The 24,932-nt window shown below is 40.0% G+C and overlaps 1 protein-coding gene and 1 long non-coding RNA gene across 2 annotated transcripts in view; one reads left to right on the top strand and one right to left on the bottom strand.

Annotated features, from left to right (window-relative positions):
* Positions 1–11,183, bottom strand: part of LOC139177064 (uncharacterized) — a 36,561-nt gene extending 25,378 nt beyond the window's left edge. The window contains exon 1 of the long non-coding RNA XR_011561470.1: positions 9,128–11,183. This is a non-coding gene — a long non-coding RNA (uncharacterized lncRNA). The remainder of the gene's footprint in view (positions 1–9,127) is intronic.
* Positions 11,184–11,205: 22 nt separating this feature from the next.
* DNAJA2 (DnaJ heat shock protein family (Hsp40) member A2) lies at positions 11,206–24,561 on the top strand. Its single transcript, XM_019979564.2, has 9 exons — positions 11,206–11,394; positions 12,822–12,881; positions 13,175–13,398; positions 15,694–15,774; positions 16,019–16,152; positions 17,702–17,898; positions 22,294–22,438; positions 22,574–22,701; positions 23,237–24,561. The coding sequence occupies exons 1-9, from the start codon at positions 11,317–11,319 to the stop codon at positions 23,426–23,428; spliced, it is 1,239 nt and encodes a 412-aa protein (XP_019835123.1). The 5' UTR covers positions 11,206–11,316; the 3' UTR covers positions 23,429–24,561.
* The last annotated feature ends 371 nt before the right edge of the window (positions 24,562–24,932 follow it).

The raw sequence follows: 24,932 nt of genomic DNA, 5'->3' as shown, positions 1-24,932 counted from the left end.
AAGGTATTTTCATCTCTGGGATAGATACATATCTTAGTTACCAGATAACAGGTCAATTGTCCATCAAAAAGAGCTAATTAAATAAATCATGGTACGTTCTCACAATGTATGTTGCTACAAAAAAGAATGAAGAGTTCAAGATGGTTGAGTAGAAGGACGTGTGCTCATCTCCGCCTGCGAGAGCTCCAAAATTGCAACTAGCTTTGAACAACCATCAGCAGGGGGACACTGGAACCCACCAAAAAAAGATACCCCGCGTCCAAAGTCAAAGAAGAAGCTGCAGTGAGAAGGTAGGAGGAGCGCAATATTGATAAAATCAAATCCCATACCTGCCAGGTGGGTGAACCACAGACTGGAGAATAATAATACCAAAGAAGTTCTCCCACTATTATGAAGGTTCTGAACCCCCTGTCAGACTTCCCAGCCTGGGGATCCGACAAAGGGACTGGGAATCCCAGGGAATCTGGTCTGCAGGGCCAGTGGGTTTTGATTATAGGCCTTCCAGAGGACTGAGGGAAACACAGAGCTCAGTCTTAGAGGGCACAAACAAAATTTTGCATGCTCCTAAACCCAGAGGAGAGGACCAGTCATCACAGGAGACTGAACCAAAACTCCCTGCTAGTGTTGCAGGGCCTGGGTTGGCAGGGGCTCACCATAGGGATGGGGGCACTGACAGGTCCCTCTTGGCATAAATCCCCTTGGAGTTCACCATTAACCCTACCACACAGCCCTAGGCCCCAGCGCTGGGTCACCTCAGGCCAAACAACTACCAGGGAGGGAGTGCAACCCCATCTATCACCAGATAATTGGGTTAAAGCTTTACTGAGCAAGACCCTGCCTACCAGAGCAAGACCCAGTTTTTCCTACCACCAGTCCCTCCCATCAGAATGGTGGAAATCACTGCCAGAGAACAGAATATAGAAAAAAGAATGAAAAGAAATGAAGACAGCCTAAGAGATCTCTGGGACAACATCAAATGCACAAACATTCGCAGTAGAGGGGTCCCAGAAGGAGAAGAGAAAGAGAAAGGTCCTGAGAAATATTTTTGTTTTCTAGGAAACTATTTGAAGAGATAATAGCTGAAAACTTCCTGAATATGGGACAGGAAATAGTCAACGAAGTCCAGGAAGCACAGAGTCCCAGAAAGGATAAACCCAAGGAGACACACACTGAGACATATAGTAATCAAACTGACAAAAATTAAAGACAGAGATAAAATATTGAAAGCAACAAGGGAAAAATGATAAATAACATACAAGGGAACTCCCATTAGGCTACCAGCTGATTTCTCAATAGAAACTCTACAAGCCAGAAGGGAATGGCACGATATATTTAAAGTGATGAAAGGGAAGAACTTACAGCTAAGAATACTCTACCCAGCAAGACTCTCCTTCAGATTTGTTGGAGAAATCAAAATATTTCCAGACAAGCAAAAGTTAAAAGAATTCAGCACCACCAAACCAGCTTTACAACAAATTGCTAAAGGAACTTCACTAGGAAGGAAACACAAGGAAAGGAAAAGCCCTAAAGAAAATAAACCCAAAACAATTAAGAAAACAGTAATAGGATCATACATATTGATGGTGGTTTGGTGGTTTAGTTGCTAAGTCGTGTCTGACTCTTGCGAACCCATGGACTGTACTCCTCCAGGCTGCTCTGTCCATGGGATTTTCCAGGCAAGAATACTGCGGTGGATGGCCATTACCTTCTCCAGGGGAATCTTCCCAACTCAGGAATTGAACCCAGGTCTCCTGCATTGCAGGCAGATTCTTTACTGACTGAGCTATGAGGGAAGCCCATACATATTGATAACTACCTTAAATGTAAATGGATTAAACGCAACAACCGAAAAAGACATTGGCTGGGTGCATGAAGCGCATGTATGCACTTCCACTTACCACATCACTCTGCTTGACACCCCCTGCCAAATAGCATGTGATTATTTTATATTGTTAAGTTAATCATGTTCCCATTATGGCTTGCAATTGTAATTATCTTTTATTTTTTGTCTAGTTATTGATTGTGAAAACTGATAAACATCTTTTACTATTATGAGAGAAAAAAAGAATGAGGAAAATCTCTATGTACTGATGTGGAAGGATTTTGAGGATTTTAGTTCAAATACAGTACAGAGCAAAGCATATATTTATAGCATTATACTTCTATATTAAAAAGAAGTGGAGATAAGAATACAAATTTAAATTGCTTGACTTGTATAAAAAAATGATGGAAAGACAAGAAATACAGGCAATTGGTATGAGGTAAACAGGGGTGAAGAGGACAGGGATGGAAGCAAGATTTCTCCTTGTATAATTTTGAATGACATAAATATATTAATTAAAATAAATTTTAAAATAACTTTATTGTCACCAAGATGTCTACATTCATAAATTCATAGGTATAAGAACATTTAAGTTGAGATAGATGAAACTGAAGAATAGGTGATTTGAAAATCATCTAATGAAATGATTAAATGATTATAATCATTTAAGTCTACTCATTCAGCCTACTCTAAGGTAGGCTGAATCAAGTTTTCTTTTTCTTTCTTTCTTTTTCCTTTAAGAAACTGATAAATCCTTCAGACCCAGATATTTAAAGAGAAGGTGTTAGGACTCTTGATTACACTAGAATTGGAAAAATAGCCAACATATTTTGATTTAATTAAAGTTCTGCAATAAACCGTCCTGGAAAACCATTTTCCATTCTGGAAAAACCAAAGCTATGGTTTTTTTCCAGTAGTCATGTATGGATGTGAGAGCTGGACCATAAAGAAGATTGAGTGCTAAAGAATTGATGTTTTTGAATTGTGGTGTTGGAGAAGACTCTTGAGAGACCCTTGGACTGCAAGGAGATCCAACCAGTCTATTCTAAAGGAAATTAGTCCTGAATATTCATTGAAAGGACAGATGCTGAAGCTGAAACTCCAATACTTTGGCCACCTGCTGCGAAGAGCTGACTCATTGGAAAAGACCCTGATGCTGGGAAAGATTGAAGGCAGGAGGGGAAGGGGATAACAGAGGATGAGATGGCTGAATGGCATCACCAACTCGATGGACATGAGTTTGAACAAACTCCGGGAGATGGTGAAGGACAGGGAAGCCTGGTGTGCTGCAGTTCATGGGACTGCAGTGTCGGACATGACCGAGTGACTGAACAACAACAACAATAAACCATTCAAGAGTTTTCATAGCCAGATCACACCAGATTTGAATTGGAAAAAATTTGAAGTAGTAAAAATTTAAATTCCTGTCGATTGGGTCTAAACTAATTAAGTCTGAAATTCTTCCTCTCTGCCCTCTGGAATTCACTGCCCATCAAAATTCCCATAGCCTCAACTCCTATGAACTTTGCCTTCTTATTCAGATTGAAAGTGAAGCCTTCTTAAACTGTGACTGTTTTTCCTCCTTTCCCCTGGGCCTAGAAGGTGACTTCAGCCACTCCCCAGACTTTGAAAGCCACCTGGATAACTGTTGCAAAATTTCTATCCCAGCCTTGACCTCTTCCTTGAGCTCTAAGTGATTAATTAGATTTGATTCCTTAGTCTACATTTCTAGTCAGATACTGGAATTTCAAATTTAACTCTGCCAAAATATTTAATAGTCTTGATTCATACAACCACCAAATCTGCTCCTTCCTTGGCCTTTTTCATCTCTGTAAATGATTTTACCACCACTTTCGTGCCTCAAATAAAAATATGAAATCTTTCAATTTTTCTCATTTTTCAAACATCTATTACTATATCAAATCTATCCCCCTATAGGACCAGGACCCCATAATCCATTGATAGTACTACATTCTGATATCCACAATCAAACATTATCATCTCTCCACTATACACTTTAAAAGTCCTTGTTCCATTCTCATAATGGTCTCCACTTTGCTAAATCCAGTCCTGGTGTGGTTGAAAGATTGTTGGGTTCAGAGTATTAGAGGGAGTGGAAAGATAAGTGGTAATCAGTGAATGAGATTAATGAGAGTTTGGCAATGACAAAGTTATAAAACCACCAGAGTAAGTAGCTCCATGGCAATGGAGGACAAGACCATTGAATGTGAGTTCAAGGAAGTGAGAGGCCAAGGTGTTAGAAGGGTCATTTACACATGTTTCAAGCTAAAGATTAAGACAGAAGTGAAGCTGGAGAGTAAACAAACCAAGAGCTACAAGAGAAATAAGAGGAATAATAAGGGTCAATAAACTGACAATCAGGTAGTAAATGATGTTATCTGGTGACTAAAAACTAAAGGCTTTATGTTTTCAGGAATGTGGGAGGGAGAAATACCTGGAAATAGCAATGAGATTCATCCATATTATCTGGGAAAGATTGAAGGCGGGAGAAGGGGACGACAGAGGATGAGATGGTTGGATGGCATCACTGACTCAATGGAAATGAATTTGAGTAAACTCTGGGAGTTGGTGATGGACAAGGAGGCCTGGCATGCTGCAGTCCATGGGGTCGCAAAGAGTCGGACACAACTGAGCGACTGAACTGAACTGATACCAAATTCATTCACGCCTCTCCATTTTTACCGTTGGCATCCTAGTCCATACTGTCTGAATTCCTGCAATTGAGCTTCCTAATTCCATACCTAACAGGGAAGCCCTGATCCTTGTGTACCAACATTTTATACTGTGTGTCTTTGATACCGTGATTTGTTTTAACCTGATGAAATGTACTGAGAAAAAAGGTATCTGATAAGAAAATTAAGCTGACTTCCAGATTGTGACTACCTTAATGACTAAGTCAGAATTGAATGAACTTTCTGGATTCTGTTCATTTACATTGTTTAATTAGAAGAAATTCTTAGCAACAATTTATTCTGATTAAACAATGTTAAGACCTTTAAGTACGATGTCTAGGAAAAAGATTTGACACTTCAATGTCACTATAGATTTTGGATGATTTTCCTAATTTATATTATCAATTGTTTAATAACAAATTGATGCTTTTGAACTGTGGTGTTGGAGAAGACTCTTGAGAGTCCCTTGGACTGCAAGGAGATCCAACCAGTCCATTCTGAAGGAGATCAGCCCTGGGATTTCTTTGGAAGGGATGATGCTAAAGCTGAAAGTCCAGTATTTTGGCCACCTCATGCGAAGAGTTGACTCATTGGAAAAGACTCTGATAATGGGAGGGATTGGAGGCAGGAGGAGAAGGGGATGACAGAGGATGAGGTGGCTGGATGGCATCACTGACTTGATGGACGTGAGTCTGAGTGAATTCCAGGAGTTGGTGATGGACAGGGAGGCCTGGCGTGCTGCGATTCATGGGGTCACAAAGAGTCGGACACGACTAAGTGACTGAACTGAACTGAATGAACTAAGGTATGGAAATTTTATTTTTAAAAAACCCACACTTTTAGAATATTTTCAAGGCTATTGCCAAGCCCTTTGCCAATTTTTCTGCCCTCCTGCTGAGTATTAGCCAATCATTCCACGTCCTTTTCCCATCTCAGCAGTGAAGTGAAAGTGAAAGTTGCTCAGTCATGTCTGACTCTTTGCAACCCCATGGACTATACAGCCCATGGAATTCTCCAGGTCAGAATACTGGAGTGGGTAGCCTATCCCTTCTCCAGTGGATCTTCCCAACCCAGGGATCGAACCCTGCTCTCCCGCATTGCTGGCAGATTCTTTACCAGCTGAGCCACACGGGAAGCCCAGAATATTTTAAGATTTTATGCCAGAACAAAAGCATGTGTTCTTCAGGAGTAAATTGACAAAATGAAAATATTAACAATATTCTAGAAATGTATCCTATGAAAGCAACTAAGAATACGCACAAAAATTAGACTATAAGGCAGTTCATAGAAGCATTGTTTACAATGTTAAAAAAAAAACATTGTAATGTAAAAAAACATTTACTATGTAAAAAAAAACTATAACAATCTAAGTATTCAAAAATAGACTATTTTAAAAAATGTAATGCCTTCCTCTATTTCTGATCAGTTCAGTCAGGACCTCTGGGAGGACATTGGAATCTTTAAAAAGTTCCTCCAGGGGTTCTAATGTGTAGTTACTGAGTAAACTATCATAGGTGAGATTAGCAAGTCTTAAGTTATATACCATCAATGTGTTGAGGGAGTCCTCAATTTACATCTAAACTGCAGCCTAAACTGCAGCCCTTCCAACTCCATTCTTATAAACCCACTGCTTACTCAACATTGCTCCTTGAATGTATGATAAGCATCTCTAATTTAACATGAATGCTTATTTTTACCATTACACCCCAGATTTAACTCTATCGGTTCCAAATTCAAAATATATCCAGAATCTGACCTTTCCTCAGCAACTTCCACCTCTTCAACCTGGGCCCAAGTCATTCCTCCCTTGGGTTTTATTACAATAGATTCTCAACACAGTTACTGGATGCATTTATTTGTTTAATATTTATTTATTTGGCTGCACTGGGTCTTAGTTGCAGCATGCAGGACCTTCGGTCTTTCTTTCAGCATGTGGGATCTAGTTTCTTGACCGGAAGCCAGGCCCCCTGCATTGAAAGCTCACAGTCTTAGCCACTGGACCGCCAGGGAGGTCCCACACCCCATTTAAAATGTCACTTAGTTTCTGTTTCTCTTCTGGTCAATCTTGTTAAAGGCTTCCCATCACACTCAGAGTAAAAGCCAAAGTCTTTACAATGGACCTAACTGGGTCTTTGACAACATCTCTGACTTTAGCTCCTTGTACTATCTCCTTCATTTGCTGTTACCCAGCCATCCTGGCCTCCATCCTCTATAAAGAACATGCTTTACAGCAGGCATGTTCTGCCTTAGGGCCTTTGCTTGCCCACTGCCTGGAAAGCTTTCTCAAATATTCCTGTGGCTAACTCCATCACTTCCTTTAAAGTTCAAATGTCACCTTATCAATGAAGTCTTCCCCAAATATTGTAAATAAAAATACTGTCCAACCCCAATACTTCCTTATCTTTCTTCTTTTTCACCTGTTATACCATGTATTTACTTGTTAGTTTACCTCCTGTCTTCACCACTAGAATGTACGTTCTGTAAAGGAAAGGATTTTGTTTTGTTTATGATTGTATCCCTTACCCTAAAAAATGCCCAACACAAAATGGGTCCATAATACATATTTGTTGAATGAGTGGATAAATATATAGACATATTTTCCCCATTATTTGTCCCTAAACAAATGCTTTAACTTTCCAGTTTGTCTGCTTACTATACCATTGCAATGATATAAGCAAACTGAAAAGTTAAATGTGCTAATTGACAAGAAAGGTTTGACGTGACAGGGTTTAACAGGTTAGCTGTGGAGCTATACGATGATGTACACCATATGTATACGTGTGTGTATATAAATGTATATATGTGTGTGTATATGTGTACATACACACATATATATTTAGATATAGATATATTTGATACTTAAATGTCAGTATAGATTTTGGATGATTTTCCTAATCTATATTGTCAATTGTTTATTAACAATTGTTCTAACACTTAAGGTATGGACATTTTATTAAGCAAACCCACAACTTCAGAATATTTTAAGATTATATGCCAGAACAAAAGCATGTGCTCCTCACATGCAAATTGACAAAATGAAAATATTAACAGTATCCTAGAAATGTATCCTATGGAAGCAACTAAGAACATGCACAAAAATGAGACTGTAAGGCAGTTCATAGAAACACCGTATTGTGTATGTACAATATATACACACACATATACATATATACCCTATATAACCACGCTGCACTATTACTAAACAATCTAGTTCAGGAACTGCAAGGAATGCAGATTATCCAGCCATCCAAACTCCACAATTTTTTTTCTCAGAGTGCCAACAATCATCAATTCTAATTGTACTAACATCCTCATGACAAGGGTATGTCTTCTGTATACCCTGACAAATATTTCAACTGGCATCATCTGCTCTGTACATTCAAAACTAGTTAGATTTACAGAACATTCCACACAATAGCAGAATAAACATTCAAGTGCACACACACACACACTAGTTAGGTAAAAGGCAGAAAGCAAAACTACTGTCTGAACTGCCTGAACCATATATTTACTGCTGCTGCTGCTGCTGCTAAGTCGCTTCAGTATATTTAAGACTATTTAAAAGCATGGACCTCATGGTACTGTATTCACTTAGTTGTGAACAATATGAAGGGCCTTTCAGGTTCCTACAGTCTCTCCCTAGTCCTTCTCCACCTCTACCCCACTCCCAATCCCACATTACACAAGCACAGTAAATTTAAAAAAGAAAAAGAAATTGAACAACAATATAAACCTGGCAGAAATCTGAAATCACTCCAACTTCAAACTTTAAATCACTTGCCTAGTGAGAGCAGCCCTCAGATGCACTGTGACTCAGCATTTTATGATGCCTGAAACATGAAATGAGATAAAGATCTTGTTCCCTTCACGGCATTAGCTAAATATGGAGCTAAAATAAATGAGCTATCTTAAAAATACAAAGTCAGTGGCTGAAAATGTTACAGTGCTCACCCTGACCCAGGTTTGACTCAGTATGTGATGACAGGGAGGAGAGCATGTGTCAGCTGAAGCACACAGAACTCTTCTGAAATAACTTGTTGACCTATAACATTAGCAAATAACAATGCTGACTACAATTAATGCTCAGAAATGGAGGAATTATTGTAAGTAAATGAAAATAAAAATATGAGCTGTGACAACTGATTTAAGTCAGGTAGTAAAGTAAATCTGACCTGGGTGGGAGTGGTGGTGGTGGTGGGACTTACCCAGCTATTCTTCACTAGAAAACAGAAGCTAAAATCTAACCAAGGGAAAACCTTTGCAAAAAAAAAAATTAAGTAAAACTGAAACAAATAGAAGTTTGACTCTTTATGGACAGAAAGAAAATAAGATGAAAATAAAATAATGAACTATACAAAAGTTGCAATTCAGACAAAGTTTTTAGTTCATAATCTCATGTGGAACAGGAATGGATGGAGGAAGGAGAGAATCTGGTAATCAGCAAGCAGGGAGAACTGGATAGCCGAGATCACCAAGAAGGACTGAGGACTATTCCACATAGGCAATGAAGTTGGGAAATCCCACTTGGAAAGCCAAGAATTTAGATAGACAATGAATAGAGATGTGGTGACAGTTCATAGGCAAATGGGCAAAAAAAGTTGCTAATACTTACTTGGTTTTAGCTCCTGTTTTCAGTACTGTATATCAACTCTTTTAATCATCAGAGTAAGTCAATGATATAAAAACTATTAAACCCCATTTTACATGTGAGGCAACAGCCTCAGAAAAGTTAAGTAACTTGCTCAAGGTCATGTTGTTAATAAATGGCAGAGCCAGGCTACCAGCCTACGTGTTTTAACTCCTCCACAACTTTATATTGCCTCTTATGAACCACTCAAAATGTGAAAAGGAAGTGGAGGAATTGAAATTATCGGGGCCTTTACTGCATTCAAAACTAGACCATCTGCATTCAAAAACAGAAGAGTGAATTTCCCCTAAGGAACCTACTAATGGAGCTCAGACTCACAGCAAAATACCATTCAAGTTCCACAAGCCACGGGTAGTGGGGATTCAAATAAGAAAGCAATGTTCAACTGGTTATGGAGTCAAGAAGGACTTCACTCAAAGAGCAGCATTTTGGTCAGGATTTGAGAAAAACAGAAGAGTTAGGTGAAAAGAGAATCATGACTTCAATTACTCCCCAGGGTTTTCAGGATAAATTTCAACTCCTTGGCTTGGCACTCAAAGCCCTCCAAACTAGGTCTGGAGGAATGCCAGGGAGAAATGGTTATCCTAAATGAGATGCCTGTGCTGGAGTCTTTATTACTATACTAGATCAGGTTCCAAAGGATCGGAAGATGTTGTTTTTTTCTATCTTCATAAATCATTAGTGAGTTTAAAAGCTAGGCATTATGACTTATTCTTCTGTAACACTCCCCTCCACCAGGAGGCCATACATCTTAGCACGTGGTAAACAGTGAAAGTCGCTCAGTCGTGTGGGACTCTTTGCGACCCCATGGACTATAGAGTCCATGGAATTCTCCAGGCCAGAATACTGGAGTGGGTAGCCTTTCCTTCTTCTTCAGGAGATCTTCCCAACTCAGGGATCGAACCCCGGTCTCCTGCATTGCGGGCGGATTCTTTACCAGCTGAGCCACAAGGTAAGTCCATGGCTAGGTGCATGGCAAACATTTTCTGAACCTAAATCATGGGCAACAATCATCAGATGACTATGCGCCCAACCAGGCTGCTGCTACCATCTAGATCTCTGACTGACTAATTTTAAAGTTATTATACACCAAGTAAGAGACGTAGGCACTTGATCCAGATGCAAGGGGTGGAACTTGTGCATCTAGATGCTACGAACCAACTGTGAAAGGACATGGGACAATGGTGAAAGTCTAAACAGTCCCTTAAAAATTTGCCTGCAATGCAGTAACCCCAGGTTCCATCCCTGGGGAGGGAAGATCCCAAGGAAAAGGGAATGGCTGCCCATTCCAGTATTCTTGCCTGGAGAATCTCATAGACAGAGGAGCCTGGCAGGCTCCAGTCCCTAGGGTCGCAGAGTCCGACATGACTGAGCCACTAGGCTCAAATGCAGATTAGGAATTAAATGAATTCATTTCATTACATGTGGGGATGTGACCCTGCCTTAAAAAATTATATGTATACACACACACAGAGTATTTATAAACGAATGATTTCCCTTAAGACACTGTAAGTAGGGGGTATGGGGGAATACATTAAAAATCGGCAAAATGCAGCTAACCGTTGAACAGTTTAATACACTACTTTTGGTGAATGCTTGAAAATGCCCTAATAGAAAACACCATTCAAGTCCTACAAGATGTTTTTTATCTTAAGCCCGGAGGGAACCAGACCCACAGGGTCCGCGCGCGGCATCTTTTAACTCTGAGGACGACCTCCGCGAGCCCGGAACAGACTTTCTCTACGGCGGGACTGGAAGTGGACCGAAGGGGCGGGCGTGGGCCGCATCGGCTTCTTCATCCTTTCAGTACCCCCAATAAATGCCTCTGGAGAGAGCTAATGTCCCTGAGAGCCCCATGAAGAGTTAGTTCTCCGGGTTTCTACTCTGGACCTCATCTGGCGGCCCATAGCTTCAATCTAGAAGAGTACCCAGCATGCTTCCTCACCACCCACGACCCCAACGGTCCCCTGCGCTCGCGGCGGGCTCTGCGCAGCGACGTCACGGAGCGCCGTGCGTCAGGTCAAAGTTTAGCCCCACCTCCGCTTCCTCACTGTCTCCGCCTGCGCTGCCGCCACCTCTGCCGCTGCTTAGGGCCCGGTTCCGCTCCTCCTCCTTCTCCGCCTTCTTTCCTGAGCGCTGCCCGGCCGGCCGCCATGGCGAACGTGGCCGACACGAAACTGTACGACATCCTGGGCGTCCCGCCTGGAGCCAGCGAGAACGAGCTGAAGAAGGTATTGGGGCGCGGGCCGGCTGGGCAAGGTGTCAGGGGCGCGGGCCTGCGCGACTGGGACGGCCAGGCCGCGCTGCGGGGCAGCCCGCGAGCCGGCAGCGGCCGGCCCAGGCTGGGGGCCGGCGGCGAGACCGGCCCGCGTCGTGCCGCGCACTCCGGCCTCGGCTGACCTTGGGCCGCCGTCCCCGCCCGCCCGCCCGCAGATGCAGCAAATAAAACCCACCTCTGCGCAAACACTACGAAAACGCTTCCTTCCTCCCTCCCCCGGCGAGCGCCGGAGGCCGGGCGCTCCCGGGAGGCAGCTGCCTGCCTGGCCTTGCTCATGCGGAGGTCACCACCCTGGAAAAACAGGTTGGACCAAGGCGCCCAGCGCATCCTAGCCCCAGGAGAGGAGCTGACCACGCCGCGGACGTCGGCGCCCGCGCCGCATTGGGACTGATTTGGGGCCTGGTGGAGGGGTCGAGGCCACCCCCGCTGGCTGCTTGGGGAAGCTTAGGGATGTTTCCTGGGAGCCGCGGCTGGGGAGCTTCTCCCTCGCCTGTCGATCCGGAGGTGGCGTGGGTCTGTGTTTGGGTGCATTGTTCTGTAGGCAGGTAACCCAGATGTTCTCTACCAGCTTCAGGAAGAAGCCATGGGTCCCAGCCAAACACCTGAGTGTACACTGACTAAAAATAAATAGAAGGCCTCATTATCGCTCTTTGCAGTGCTGCGACTCTTTCCTCGCAGGATTTCAAAGCATTTGAGACATTTAAGTCCCATAGCATCTTCACGGGGCTTAGAGTATCCGGATTTGTAAGCTTAGAAAAATGAGAATGCTTCTTAGGCAGTGGGACGGGTGCAGTTCAGAGTAAAAGGACTTCCTGTTACCTTACCGGAAATGCTGTTCTCTATTACATAATTCATCTATCTGTGAATGAACGCTTAAGTGGTTTATAGCTCAGTCACCCAAATGTATGCAGCTTCGCGAAGACTGAAGTCACGCCAATTGAGACCACAGTCAATTCACCGTATGAAAATAAACATGACATAGGAGATTGTCTTGGATTTTTCCTGATACTACAATTAGAGGAGCCATCATGAGCCTGGATTCTTACCTTAGCTTAATTTTTTAGAGTTTATTGGAGTCTTCTTGGTGTGGTTACTGGCCATCAAAGACGTTTGACAACAGTAAAAATATGGGATGTTTCAGTGTTTTGTTTTTCTCTGTGGTTTTGTTTTATTGTTTGCGTCTGTCTTTAGTATAATATGTTTTCTAATGTAACTACTGTTTACTTTGTTATTAGTGAGTAAATGGTATTAAGATGGGAATGTCCAACAGTGCCGATGGAAGTATTGCTTCTCAGAAATTTGGATGTGAAAGTTAGTACTCAGCAGGTCTTTAAACTGGTCTTTATATGTAACCTTTTTTTTTTAAATCTTTTATTGAAGGCATACAGAAAGTTAGCCAAAGAATACCATCCTGATAAGAATCCAAATGCTGGTGACAAAGTAAGTTATTCGAGACTTTTTCCCCCCTGAGATTTTTGTTTTAAACTTAAATTGCCCTTTTTGGACAAAAAGGGAATGTTGTAAGGAAAGTCCACTTATGCCCGTAGAGCACGTTTTTATGTTAATATTTTGGACTTCATAATAGGGATACTAACATTCTGGGTAGTGGCAGTTGGTAAATAGGACCACCTGTAACTTTTTTTAGAATTAAATGAATTCTAGATTCCTGTAGCCTTTCCCTAGTTCTTTATTTGAAAATCCAACTGTTTTCCTTTTTCCCTTTTTGTTCATAGTTCAAAGAAATAAGCTTTGCATATGAAGTACTATCAAATCCTGAGAAGCGCGAACTATATGACAGATATGGAGAACAAGGTCTTCGGGAAGGTAGCGGTGGAGGTGGTGGCATGGATGATATTTTCTCTCACATCTTTGGTGGAGGATTATTTAGCTTTATGGGTAATCAGAGCAGAAGTCGAAATGGCAGAAGAAGAGGAGAAGACATGATGCATCCACTCAAGTGAATATCTCTTTTTTTCTTTAAAAATACTAAGCACTTTCTTTCCAAGTAGAAGTATTCAGTACAGGAGAGGAAAAGTATCAAAAAATATTCTGTCTTTAATCAGAAAAAAAGTCTTCCATTTGCCATACTGTCCTCATAGGATGACTAAGTTGAATTTAATAACCTGGGTGTTGGTATTTGGTGACAGATCTTAAAGGATGGTTAGTGTTTTTACAGAATGGGAAGGTGGTTTTGGTATATGCTTCTGAGGCTTCTTGTTTTTAAAATTTCAATTAAGATTCTTTTCTCTGAAGTATTTAAACCTTCTGAGTTAGTTTTAATTTAAAAACTTAGAAAGTGAGTGACCATCTGACTGGTTGGTTGACATGTTACAGTCACGTATTACTTGATCCACAGTGTGAGCTCTCCTAAATTGATTTTCATGGAGCTTGCTGGCTTCAGGCCTGACATTAATCTGCCAGCATATGAATGGTATCTTACCTTAATCTTAGACTGTGAACCCAAGACGAAAATAGCTATTTTACTTTGCACATTCTGTGAAATCTTTTATCTGTTAATTTTTCATGAACCAACAATGGTTTTACTAGCAAATGCATGACACTGAAGTTCAAGTGTGTATTTAAAATGTTTCGTATTATCTAGTTTATACATTTGAGTAGATAAGGGGACTGTAAAGCATGATTTGTTAAAATTTTCATTACAGTGTTTCATTTTGGATGTCTTTATAATATTGCATTCCGTGATTTATTTATTCATTCCCTTTTCTATAGGGTGTTACCAGTTTTTTCCCTATAATGAATAGTGCTGCTGTATCTTTATATACAGCTTTGTCTCTCGTTGGTAGGGATTCCTGAGGTGTCAGTGTTTTGAGGCTGATAGATAATACAACTATATTGTCTTTAGAGGATGTGTCAGTTTAGCCCCACTGGTGGAGAGTGCCAGCTTCCCTAGACCATTACCCGCATTTTTCTTTCTTCGCCATGTTTATTGAAATAACAATTTTTCTTGCTGACCTCTTATATAGTGATGTTGCATACTAATTGCGATTTAATATGTAAGGCAAAGAAGACCTACCTATCATGTAAATGGTTAAAGGTTCTTAGGAGGAGGAAGATAAAAGGCTGATGGAACCAAGTACTTTGGTCTAAGGTCTAGATATGCCGTAGTTTAGAAGTGTTGGTAATGTTTTGACCTTAAGTGCTTTATTCTTACACTATTTATAATGTACAAAAATTTTAGCTTCCAATGCTGCAGAATAATGTAGGTGCTTTGCCAGGTAGTTTTAACTTTTTTGTTCCTTTATTTAATTTTTTAAAAAATACTTTTGTTCCTTTGTTTTAAAGTAAATTGAGCGACTTCACTTTCACTTTACTACTAAAGAAGATTTTAAAACACTATGAGAAAAAAAACACACACTATGAGAAGGGTAAAACCAAGTTAAATGCAAGCTGTTTTCAAGTTGTAAATGAATATTTTTGAGACTTTGATATAGTTTTTTTTTTTTTTTTTTTTTGAGGTTTATTTGAAAATGAATGGTCCTGCAGTTCAAATATGTTGTGTGAATAAAAGCAAGTTGGGGTTTATCAGTTGGGATTTTTAATAGGTTTTTTATCTGGACCATTTGGGGGTCATGGACCCCTTTGAAATTTTTGTAAAAGTTGCTCAAATTTTGCTTGTAATTCTCTGGGTTTTTCAGACATTGAAAGCTTGTAGGCTTTCTATTTGGAAACCCATTCTCTATTACAGTATAATAAAGCCAATTTTTTTTTTTTTTTTAAAGAGATAGCCAATCTGAGCATCTCCCAGAAATTGTAATATAACTTTGTAGCCTTTCTGAATTGTCCTTGAAGGAGACAGAGGCTTACAAGTAGAGCATGGACTCCGGAGCTAGACTCCCTGTGTGATCTTGGGCCAAGTTACTTAACCTCTCTGTGCCTCAGTTTTGTCCTCTAAAATGAGGATAATAATTTTGCTTCATTCAAAGGGTTGGATTAGGTGAAGGTTTTGTCTAAAGCTAGAAGAAGGTGTAATGTTTTGAATTTGTGTAGTTATCAGCTTTATCAGAAAATACAGCACAATCAATTATTGGCTTGATCCTTTACATTCTGGCTTTAAGTATTTATAGCCATAAACAATTTGAGCTACAAAATAAAATCTCACTCAGTTGACTTAATGTAAGGTGTTCTTGAATTCTTTGTTTAAAAGGTTATAGTGAAATTAGCTGTATCAGCTAATGCTTTCTTGTATTTAAGACAACTTGGCAAAATTTGGATCTAATTCTTTTCTCCACAGAGTATCTTTAGAAGACCTGTATAATGGCAAGACAACCAAACTACAGCTTAGCAAGAATGTACTCTGTAGTGCATGCAGTGGGTGAGTGTGTTTCCTGGTTATGAAATACATTTCATCTGTTGTTTGAATAACTTGTTGAGTCTATATCAAATAAAAATTATTCATGATTTCAAACTGACTACCCAACCCAGAACAGTTTCTGATACCTCTGAAAGTTGGTTAAAATTCCAGTCTTTGGGGGTTGAAGATGAAGGTGAAAAGCACAATTCCCATTTTTCATGACCTAGGGGGGAAAAAGTCTAATTTATACTTTTGCTTGCTTTAGCCAAGGTGGGAAGTCTGGAGCTGTTCAGAAGTGTAGTGCTTGTCGGGGTCGAGGTGTCCGCATCATGATCAGACAGCTGGCTCCAGGGATGGTGCAGCAGATGCAGTCTGTGTGTTCTGACTGTAATGGAGAAGGTACGCATGCCAGTGCTTCTCTGCCCTTCTGTTGGAATGGATTGGGGGTGCAGAAATTGGAGAGGCTTACAGTTTTTCTTTTTCAACGTGTTTTTATATTCATCGTATTGTAAAAGGTAGAGAGTTATTTTTAAAAATGCAAAGATATTATTTCCTTTTGCATAGGCCCAGTGAACACCGATAAACAGTAAATTTATATTGTGTTGAGTGGAATGTTAGTCTTTTTCCAAAAAGATGGGCAAAATTTTTTGTCCTTTTGGATTTTGTTGTTGTTGTTTACTTATCCTTTATGTATTAAAAGGTAAAAGGGAGACAGCAAATTGTTTAGTTCTCATTCTGATAAGTAGAGAATTTTACTGTAAACTTTAGTTAGCTTTTGAGGATAGATCGTTATAATTGAAGCTTATTTTACAGAAGTAAATATTTTAGGTTTTTGTAGGTTAATGGTTTTTGAAACTGCTACTCTTCTACCCTTTTAGCCCTTTTATAGCCACAGACAATATGTAAATAAGTGGGCATGACTGTCTTCTGGATAAACAGTATTTACACGAACAAGCGTGCCCAGTTTGGCCTGTGAGCCTTAGTTTGCCAGCCCTGTTCTAGAGCGGTGCTGTCCAAAAGGATTTTTCTGTGCTGGAAAGGTTGTGTGTGTGTGATGGCTACTGTAGTCGCCTCTAGCCACCTGGATGTGGTTGAGGAACTGAGCTTTTAATTATTTTAAACTTAAATAACCTCAGGTGGCTAATGGCTGCTATATTGGACAGTTCTAGAACACCCTTTTCCAAATTGCTTCTGAAAGTGACAAGATAATTTTGAGAAGCCACATATTATATTTCCCTCCTGAAGAGTCTTAGTGCATTTTACCTTATTAAAGTTGCTGACATTTCCCACTCAAGAAATTGGAGTTGACTGAAATCTTTTCCCATGTGCCATTACCATTTTAAGGAACTGGTGCTTTGCAGAACATACCTGGCAGAAGCAGTGTTCCTAAAGTCATTTATATGTCACCTAAGCATTAAAGTGTGCCAATAATCAGACATTAGAAGTTGATGGTATTTTTTTCATGATATACTATTGTATGACTTCAGTTTTATTTTCTTATACCACTGATCAAATATTTCAGAATACATGGAAGAAAAAACTGTTGGAGTCATAAAGGATGTTTAAATTTTTATTTGGGTTGTCGCTCCATTGTTAAATTTAAATGAAACTAAGACAAAAAATGAAGCATTTGTAGAAGTTCTAGTGTCTGACTACCCATTTTGTTTGCTTGATCCTCAGGCTTTGTTTTAACTTTAGGAAGTAGTGTCAGGAGGTAAGATAATGTTATTTAAGATACTTTATACTCTGGAATAGAGTAGCTGGGTCCTTTAGGTAATCTGCAGTAAGATGTGAGTTCTGTTCCTAAGAACGTTCATGAAAAGTTCAGGTAGCAGTTTAAAGAAGTACAGGAAATTTATTTAGTGAATAAAGGTGTTATCAGGACCTGTCTTACTTAAGAGTGCAATATAGTACCCTTGCTGGAAGTTTGAATGACCTCTTTTTCCAGGAGAGGTAATTAATGAAAAGGACCGCTGTAAAAAATGTGAAGGGAAGAAAGTGATTAAAGAAGTCAAGATTCTTGAAGTCCACGTAGACAAAGGCATGAAACATGGACAGAGAATTACGTTTACTGGGGAAGCAGACCAGGCCCCAGGAGTGGAACCAGGAGACATTGTTCTTTTGCTACAAGAAAAAGAGCATGAGGTAATTTCCTTTTTGTTTTATTTTTGCCTCAGAGGATCAGAAATGTGTCTTGTATGCAAGATACAGGTTGGTGATGGTTTTGTTGCTAAATCGTGTCCGACTCTTGCGACCGTGTGGACTATAGCCCCCCAGGCCTTTCTGTCCATGGGATTCTCCAGGCAAGAATACTGGAGTGGATTGCCATTTTCTTCTCCAGGGGATCTTCCCAACCCAGGAATCCAACCCGGATCACCTGCATTGCGGGCAGATTCTTTACCTACTAAGCTATGAAGGAAGCCCAAGATACAGGTTAGATCAGTTTGAGTTCCCTGAAGTAGCATTGAATATAGATGAAGTTGTTAAGTGGTTTGGCTGAGTTCATAAGAACTGACTTGCTTAGTAGACCAGCAAGACAGGTGCTGTCAGAAGGAGGAGCTGACCTTAGTCCCAGCTCTGCCGTTGACTGGCACTGTAACCTTAAGTAATCCTGCTGTGTCTGTTCCCCCGTTTCCTTGTTTATGAAGATAAGGCACTGGACCAGATAACGTAGGCAGCTTAGTTTTCACTGTGAGCTCCTTCGACGGTCGGTGAGTTGGTGACGGTGTCCTCAGTACTGCTTTGTTGATTTGTTTTACATACAGGGTATCCATGTGAGCTTTTCTTGAAAAAAAAGTTCTTCAGTTTTAAAAACATTGCATTTTAAATTTCTCGTTCTCTTTTTGGGGGTAGGGGAGGGCAGGGGCGTCCTGTGGCTTGTGGGAGCTTAGTTCCTTGACCAGGAGTTGAACCTGTGCCCGCAGCAGTGGAAGTACTGAGTCCTAACCACATGACTACCAGGGAACTCCCTGTTTTTAAATTTCTGACTGACTCAGTATTGTATCTGTTAACGAAGGGTCTTCAACCCCTGGACCTTGAGTGGAGCTGTATATGCTGCTCCCTATCATTCCCCATGCTTGCATTACTGCCTGAACATTGTTACACCACCTCCACCCCACAGTCCAGGAAGAACTCACAAAACTGGTGCCCAAACGTTTGGGGACTGCTGTGTTAATGTACTTGGGAAAATGAACTGAGCTAACAGTGTGGTCTGGAGTATGTTATTTTGATTACACCATTGCACCTGTATGTTTTACATGTGCCGTGGAGTATATTATAGACCTTTTCATTCATGAAGAACATGCGTGGAGCTTTGGTGCCCACCTAGTTCTTGAATGGCTTCCCTGGTGGCTCAGACGGTAAAGCGTCTGCCTGCAATGTGGGAGACCCGGGTTCGATTTCTGGGTCGGGAAGATCCCCTGGAGAAGGAAATGGCAGTCCACTCCAGCACTCTTGCCTGGAAAATCCCATGGACGGAGGAGCCTGGTGGGCTACAGTCCATGGGGTCCCAAAGAGTCAGACACAACTGAGCGACTTCACTTTACTTCACTTAGTTCTTGAATATAGAAGCATTTGACAGAATCCTGGCTTTGTATTTGATTGCATTGCTATTTTGAGTTCCTTTGGAAGTCTAGATCACAAGTCAGCCACCTTTTTTAGTTCACAATAAAATTTTCTCCCATATGATGGTGATTTCTACAAATAAATTTTTAAAATTACTCAGAATCCAGTAGAGAATAAAGCCATATTGAGATGCAGATTCTGGGAATTTGATTAGATTCATTCCTTCACTAGACTGGCTTACTACTACACTAGCCTTTCTCAAGGAATGGTAGTCAAATGTATTGCCTCAGCAAATCTGTGAAAATGAAAATCTATGAATTGCAATATATCTTGTCCTTTTGTGAGTATTGCCAAACCTACCAATGACAAGGGTCCCTAGATTGCTTTGTTTTTTTTTTTTTTCAAGGAATAATTTCTAGAATTCCATCTTATGGGTTGAAATATTCTGTAAGTATATTGGGTTTTACAAAATAGAAATCACTGTTCTTAGAGACAAGAGACTTAAGTTCTGGCTCCCATGTACTACTAGTTTTGATTTCCCTGGACTTGGCTTTGCATACTTAAAAACAAAACTCATCCGTCAGAAAGATAGTGTAGAATCAAATGAGATAAAGAATAACCTGCTCTTGCTGGGAACTGTGAGGAGGCATTTGGAACTAAATCAGCCTCTAAAATTATTGGCTACAGTGGAATTGCATGGAATTTCTAACAAATAGCAGATGCTGCTGCTGCTGCTGCTAAGTCACTTCAGTCGTGTCCGACTCTGTGCGACCCCATAGATGGCAGCCCACCAGGCTCCCCCGTCCCTGGGATTCTCCAGGCAAGAACACTGGAGTGGGTTGCCATTTCCTTCTCCAGTGCGTGAAAGTGAAGTCGCTCAGTCGTGTCTGACTCTTTGCGACCCCATGACTGCAGCCCACCAGGCTCCTCCGTCCATGGGATTTTCCAGGCAGGAGTACTGGAGTGGGGTGATAGCAGATGCTACTGGTTGTCTAAAGTAGAAAATAGACGATGATAAAGGCTAGAATGGAAGTTCATCTAGTAAGAGGTCAAAGATTTTTCCTTCTGGGTTTTATTGACTGGTAACGTAAATTTGAACCCAAAATGAGATTTAAGCATCTTGTTTAATTTATACCACTGAGAATATTCTAAACCCTCTTAAGAAAAATTGACTAGTTTGAACTAGTTCATGAACAAGCTTGTATTTTGCTTGGGGCTTTTTGTTTAAAAATTGTCAACACTTGTAGGAATTGTGAGGCCATGAGATCAGGGTGGCTTCTGTAGCTTGAAACAATGTAAATCTGATAAAAAGTAGTGCAATTTTGAGAGTAATGTGTATGCATGTGTATCATTTTTCAGTATAGGTATGTGTTTGTTTTTGGTGATTTTGCTGTCATAATGAAGTTGTACAGCAAAGAACCACAGTGGTGGGTAACATTGGGTGATACTAGTCTCTCTATTTTTCAGAAATTATTTCAGCTTTTAAGTGTTTTATTGTCTGGTCCTTGGTAATCTCCTCATTAGTCTTGTTTTTCAAAAATTTCCTGGCCATGTGCCTGTTGATTTTCTGTTTGAATTTTAGCCTCTAATTGTCTAATCTGACCACCCTTGCTGCTGGCCCCCTACCTCACAAGAATCAGCCCTAATACCATTTTTTTTTTAATTCGTTTGAGTTCCTCTATCCAAGAACATAGTATGTCTTCTTGCTCCTTCTAATATTGCTTTAACAAAATGATACTTGGTTAAGGATGGTTCCTGGAACAATAATATAATGAGATGTTCAGAAACACTTTCATTTTACAAATTTGCAAAAGCATGAAAAAGTCCTGCATTAAAGAAACCTTACTTAAATCAACTTTTCCTCCGATTGTAAGAAAGACGTCAGTAAACTCATTGTAGGTAATATAAATTCAGTGGTTCTTAAGCTTTAGTATACGTTCTAATCCCCTGGAGGGCTTATTAAAATGACAGATTGCTGGGCCTCACCTTCATAGTTTCTGATGCAGTGGGTATTGGATGGTGCCCAAGAATGTTCATTCCTAACCAGTTTCCTGGTGCTGCTGAGGCTTCTGGTCCAGGACCAATTGTCAAGATAATGGTTTGAGATTAACTTTACTCGTAGGTAAGTTTAGGAGGGTAGTTTAGGAAAAGAGTCTATCTTTCAGATTTCCTTTCCTCTGAATTAACCAGCCAGCCTTACTCTTTGGAAGAGAGGCTATTGAAAAAAATCTAGGTGACTGTTCACTGCAGTTAATTTTATTTCAAGTTAAATTTCAAAAGTTAGTATAGATATTTGAAAACTCTTAAGAAGCAGAAGTTGTAAGTTGGGCATGTGTGAAATTGGATGTATTTTTTCCTGCATGTTGAATGCTCAGAAACATTTTTTAAAATGCTTGTTGAATAATCTTTGCATTACATAGTCCATAGGCTTATAGTGCATTAATAAGCCAACTTCCATTAGCATTTGGTTTGCATTCACCTAAGCAAGTTTTGTATCTTAGGTTAGGTAAAACTTGTTCGTACTTAAATGAAGTGTGGGATTTGAGCCCTTTTACTGGTTGAGCTGTTTTAGTTGAGCTTGGGCCTTCCCCTTCCCCTCTTAGAATCATGTCTGGAGGAAATTCCAGGTGAACCTGTTCTACAGAATCCCACTGGGCCTTGTACACCTTTTCCCTCATGGTTCAGAAATGGGCCATAATTGTAAAATATACTTGGTTCTGTTTTTTAAGCTTCAGCTGTGCCTTATGAGCCATTGTATTCCCAATTCCAATTCTTTCGTGATCGAAGTTTCTAGCATATTACTTCTGAATAGCTAGATTTCCTTATATATATTGATACATTTAGAGAACTTAGGGATGGTGGCAATTTGACCTTTGCAGTAAATGGTAGAATTAAGGTTTTGAATTGATTCAAGTAACACAGCACAACAGAGCATGCCTCCATAGTCCCGCTATTTCTTGTTTGCTTCATTTGTAGGTGTTCCAGAGAGACGGGAATGATTTGCACATGACATATAAGATAGGACTTGTTGAAGCTCTTTGTGGGTTTCAGTTCACATTTAAGCACCTTGATGGACGTCAGATTGTGGTGAAATACCCCCCTGGCAAAGTAATTGAACCAGGTAAATCTTGATTTTTGTCTGATCTAAGATTCTCTGTAATCTTCTACAGTGGGTGACTCTCAAAAAACATTTATTATTGAGCACTTTCTTGGGTAAAATTCTTAATATCTTCCCCTTTATTTACTCAAATAATAGGATGTGTTCGTGTAGTTCGAGGTGAAGGAATGCCACAATATCGTAATCCCTTTGAAAAAGGTGATCTTTACATAAAGTTTGATGTGCAGTTTCCTGAAAACAACTGGATCAACCCAGATAAACTTTCTGTAAGTATTAGGCAACAGATGACTTAAAGGTTAATGATAGTTGTTTCTTTGTCACTTACCATTTGTTTTGGGTGCTAAGATTAGATCACATAGTTTATTAATTTGAGTGATTGATGGTCTGGCCTCATTGTTTTTTAAAATGGAAACAGCTGATGTGAAAGTTTATGGGGCCAAGTCGGGAATAGTGAAGGCATAAGCAGACGGTGTGAGGTGGGGGTAGGAGGATTGGGACTCTGCAGAGCAGATCTCTTACCCCAGCTTAGCATCTCCTGGTCGTTCATGCAGGAAGACATGTCTAATGTGAAGTTTTCCAGTGTTTAAATGTTAGCGATTAAATCTGTTTATTGTTTTCTAATCAGTAGATGGGCTGCACAAAAGATGTCTCGATTTGGTCTGTGGGTCATCCCTTTGTGATCTCTGGCTTAAAGTGCAAAGGTTTTAACTGTCAAACATACACCTTGGATTGTATCAAAAGGGAAATTGATAGTAGATAATAATCTTCAAGCTAATCTTATTTTTGTTCATTTTCATGAAGGAATTAGAAGATCTTCTGCCATCTAGACCAGAAGTTCCAAATATTATTGGAGACACTGAGGAGGTAGAGCTTCAAGAATTTGATAGCACACGGGGCTCAGGAGGCGGCCAGAGGCGTGAAGCCTATAATGATAGCTCTGATGAAGAAAGCAGTAGCCATCATGGACCAGGAGTGCAATGCGCCCATCAGTAAACTCTGCAGACAACTTGCACAGGGGGATTTTCTCTCCACATTGGCCTGGTTTGTTTGCCGCAATCCAGCTGGAGGGTCTGGTCAACCCAGATGAACTGATGGACATCTGTTGGTCTATGTGTAACTTTTAAAATTGATATAGTATCTACAGAGTGTATAATTTAAACTAACCACAAAGCTTTACATCTTCATTTCGACTGTTCTGTAGCAGAATAAAGCACTTGAAAGGAAACAAGACTCCCTTTCACACATGGGTTATAAGTTTCAGTCCTGATATTTGTGCTTGATTTTTATCAGTTTTGTGTAGATTTTATGTTTCATATTTTAAATTCAATTCCCACATTGTAAAGTTTGTGTACAGTTTGTCCTGAAGCTTTGTGTTTGGCTGCACCTGCATAAGCTGCTACAAATAGAATAAAGAATCTCATAGCCTGTGTCTATCATTTAGATGCATGGGAAAATGGGCTTTGCACACAATGGGTTTGGAGCTGACTGGGAACAATGGAAAAAATATCATTAGCTGAGCTGTGTTTGTAAAGTTTTGGGTGGGGTCGGGGTGTTTCTTTTTCTTTCTTTCTTTCTCCCCCGCCCCCACCTGTTTTTTTTGGTTTGTTTTTTTTTTTTTTTTTTTTTTACCATCTTGTGAAAGGTTTCTGGAACTGAATAATAAAAAGCAGTTGGTGTAAATTACTCTTTGTCTCAACATTTTTAGAAAGAAGAACATATTTTGAACTGTAAAATCTTTCCTTAAGGACATAATTTGAACTGTAAAATCTATCCTTAAACTGGAGAATGTATCCTAGTTTTGGTTCTTAAACAGTATTTAAAAACCCATTGGCCTGAAGCTTATGCCTCAGGCTCATGCCCATTTTATAGTTTCAAAAGACAAGAGAAAGTTTGATATATTGGTAGAAACGGGCTTTATTGGCTTCAATTAATGCTTTGTAGAGTCAAGGACATCTAAGTTATGTAACTCATGATCCTGAGTACTGGGGCCAAGTTAACCTGGCCTCTGTATTTCCGCACCCAACTCTGTTTAAAAAAATAAGGTAACAGCAAATCAGTATTAGAACCATGTCTGCATAGAACCTGTTAAGATGCTCTGTTTTCATTAAATGTTAAGTTAAAGATTCTCTTGTCTCCATTAAGTTGAATATTTGAGACTGGGGGAAGCATTGATTACTATTCTTTTACAGAAAGGTAAGACTCTTAGGCTGGTATGAGAAAAATCAGGTAAAACTACTATGAAAAGGATGTACTGCTTTTTCATTTTCTATTATCTTCTTTTCATTTCCAGAGTAGATATTTTTAGAACACACTTAGGGAAAAAATAGATGAGTTGTAGATACGTTTGTAAAAGACAAATGGGAGAAAACTGAAAATTAAAAATTTTAAATATGCCATCCCTGAGCCTATTTGTAGTACTTGTAGTCTATTTCTAGGTCTTCTAGAACCTGAAGAAAGAAAAAGGTCCTGACATTAATCAAGGCCTGTGAGGTTTAAA

Source organism: Bos indicus, chromosome 18 (genome assembly GCF_029378745.1).
Source record: "Bos indicus isolate NIAB-ARS_2022 breed Sahiwal x Tharparkar chromosome 18, NIAB-ARS_B.indTharparkar_mat_pri_1.0, whole genome shotgun sequence".
NCBI lineage: Eukaryota > Metazoa > Chordata > Mammalia > Artiodactyla > Bovidae > Bos > Bos indicus.
This window is presented reverse-complemented; position numbering and strand designations above follow the sequence as displayed.